At 26.1% G+C, this 3,077-nt stretch overlaps 1 protein-coding gene across 1 annotated transcript; it reads right to left on the bottom strand.

Annotated features, from left to right (window-relative positions):
- On the bottom strand, nucleotides 1-2,503 carry T551_03736 (uncharacterized protein; the record flags this gene model as incomplete). The annotated part of the gene is made up of 3 exons (XM_018375999.1): nucleotides 1-2,256; nucleotides 2,314-2,404; nucleotides 2,443-2,503. Coding segments are annotated over 3 exons (2,408 nt in total), but the record flags the coding sequence as incomplete, so codon positions are not given.
- Nucleotides 2,504-3,077: the final 574 nt, after the last annotated feature.

Below are 3,077 nucleotides of genomic sequence, written 5' to 3'. Positions count from 1 at the left end.
ATGCTTTTTTCTATTTCTGTTGCCATGTCATTTAATTTTGTCAACAATTTTGTACATCTTTCCTTTACATGTTTTAGTAATTTTTCACACAGTTTACTTTTAGTTATATTATTTTTGGTATTAGTGTTATTATTACAGAAATTATTGAATGTATTATTTTTCGTTTTATTCCAATGCAAACAGTGTTTATTGAGGGTTGATTCACATTTATTTTCGCTATTGAGACTTCCTCTTAATTCATACATAAGTTTCATTTCTTGTTCTTGTGTTTTACGATACGATTTACAGCTCTCCTTCAGTTCTTCGCATTTTCCATTCTTTCCATTATTTCGTACAAGTTTTTCACAGCTCAACATAAACTTATCACAATAAGGCTCCCATAAATCACATGTAGGGCCCTTTACGCTTGCATTATCATTCTTCACTTGATTTAGAACGTCTTCAATATCTATATTCTTTTCTAATACAGAACATTTAGATTTAATGTCTCTAGTAATGATTTGACATGTAGTGACTAATTGTATACACGAAAAAATAAATCTTGTTCTCTTTTTTTTAGACCATTTATTACATTTTTCTGAAACTTTTTTTATACATGTATCTAAATTGCCTAAATTTTCTACTTTTTCTTCTAACAAAATTTCCTCGAATTCCTTAGCATTTTCCAAATGATTACATCGTTCTTTCAGTGTAAAACATGGCAAGTCGTTCATTTTTGAATCATGTCCTAACACTTCACATTTCTCTTTTAGTTTTTTGCAGTCTTCTTCATCTGGAAAATCCCTTTTCCAATCCAGACCGTTTCTAAGCCATCTACTCTGCCTTTCGATATCATTTGCAAGCTCCTTACAAGTATCCCATGGGTGTAAACAAAGATCTATTAATATAGGATTATTACTGCTAATTATTTTCTCACATAGAGTCCATAGTTCATCTATGCACGTTTTAAGTGAATTCTTTGTTAAATTATGCAGTTTTCCTTTTAATGTACCCTGAAATAGTTGATATTCTCTTCTGAAAAGTCGTGTTTTTAAACATGTTGATTCTACATTGATACATGCATTAGACATTTTAATACCCGCATTATTACAAGATTTCCTTAAATAAAAACATTCTGATTCTAAATCTATGCAAAGCTTTTCATTAAAGTTAGTAGATTGCTTGGTCCATCCTATAAGTGTAGCATCTTTATTGTCTTCGTTAGTATCTGATAGTGATAAATCATATAATTTTGATTTAAAAGATTTGCATTTAGGTTTCAAGCTTCTTTCTAAGGTATCGCATATTTCTTTTTTGCTTTCATCCATTTTCTTCTTAGTGTTGTCATATAAATCCTCTAATTGAGGTAAAAGGCTACAAAGTTTATAACATTTTTCAATATTAGTTTTGCAGCTATTTAAATAATTATTTGATAATAATATTAAAAGATCAATTGTATCTTTTATCCCTGGTTTTCCAATTTCGTCTTTGAATAATTTTTCTTTTCTAACTTTTTCTATTAATATAATTTCTTTTCCTATTGGGTTAAATGGTAAAGAAAAATCTTCGTATTTTACTTTATTCTCACATCTTTTTTTTATTTCTTTACACATATTTTGAATACCATCGCAATCTGATTCATGAAAGTTGCATTCCTCAAATAATGAAGTGCATTCTTCTTTTGATATTTTATTGTTTTCGATAAAAAATTTTGTTTTAAATTCTAAATCACTACACTTTTCTTTTATTAATTTTACAAGTTCGTTACACCTATTAAAAGGAATTAAACAAAACTCCATCAATTCATCACTTTCTCCCATGAATGCAAGACATTTTTTGTCAATTATTTTCTCACACTCTTCTTGAGTTTTCAAATTGCCAGATAAGACTCTTAAAAGAAATTCTGTTTTCAGATTATCTCTTCTTTCTCTTCTACATGATGTTCTTAAATAATTGCATTCTTCATTAACTTCTATTGGACATGCTTCTTCTATACGCATACATTCTTTTTCATACAAACAATAAGAACTTATGGACGGTTCACTTCGGATACTTTTTAAACTTTGTTTAAGTATAGTACATTTTTCTGTAATAGTTTTTTTTAAAGTATCGCACTTTTCATCTAGTTTTTTTTCTTCGCATAGTTCTTTTAATACACGGAAGGAGCTTTCTAGAATTTGAGTCATATTTCTTAAATTTTCACAGTATTTTCTTAGCCTTGCTTTACATTCAGTATTCATTGCATTTTTTAGAATTAAGGCAAAAATATTTCCTTCACTAAATAAATAATTTGTTAATTTTACAAATTCTAGTATTATTTAAAGGTTTTTGTACGTTATATACAATAATGGATTTTGTGACGGATTTTGTGGTGGATTTTGTGGTGGATTTTGTAATGGATTTAAAGATTCTTTATAAATAGATTCTAAAAAGTTAAAAATCCGAAAAAATAAAATATAATACCAATGTTTTTTGAAAAAGCATACGCTATGCCAAGAAAGCCGGCTAATGCAAATGCTTTCATCTATAATGGTAACAAATAATAATTTTTGTAAAAAGTGCTTCACATTTGACATCGAAAAATATCGTTCTCAGTTAAAAAATAGCGATAAACGATAATAATAAAATACAATAAATAAATAGGCAAATATGTACCATTTTGAATTGTACTGTATTGTACTTAGATATTTTGACTCTCGTTGAGTTTTTAATTTTTAATATTAATATGTAAATTCTCACAAAAAAATATTTTTAATAAAGATTTTAAATAACAATTTTATTAATATTTTTTATGATTTTTACTTTCTAATACTCTCTTTATTATTATTCTCTATCTTTTACTTCATTTTTATAGATATAAATAATATTGTCTTGATTTTTTCTACATTTGTCTTATTTTTTGAATTTAACTTTCCGAGTGCTTCTAAAAAACTTGAAAATATAGTCAAGATTTTCACTTTTTATTTTTTATTTAAAGCTATTTCATAAATTTATTCATTTTTATTTTTTATTTTTGGTTTTAGAGTTGAAATATAAATTTTAAATTATTTATATGGTATTTTTTTGTTTTTTTTAACCTTTTGTTCATTTTTTGTTGA

Source organism: Pneumocystis jirovecii (genome assembly GCF_001477535.1).
Source record: "Pneumocystis jirovecii RU7 chromosome Unknown supercont1.51, whole genome shotgun sequence".
NCBI lineage: Eukaryota > Fungi > Ascomycota > Pneumocystomycetes > Pneumocystales > Pneumocystaceae > Pneumocystis > Pneumocystis jirovecii.
The sequence above is the reverse complement of the archived record's forward strand: the minus strand, read 5'-3'. Positions and strand labels throughout refer to the sequence as shown.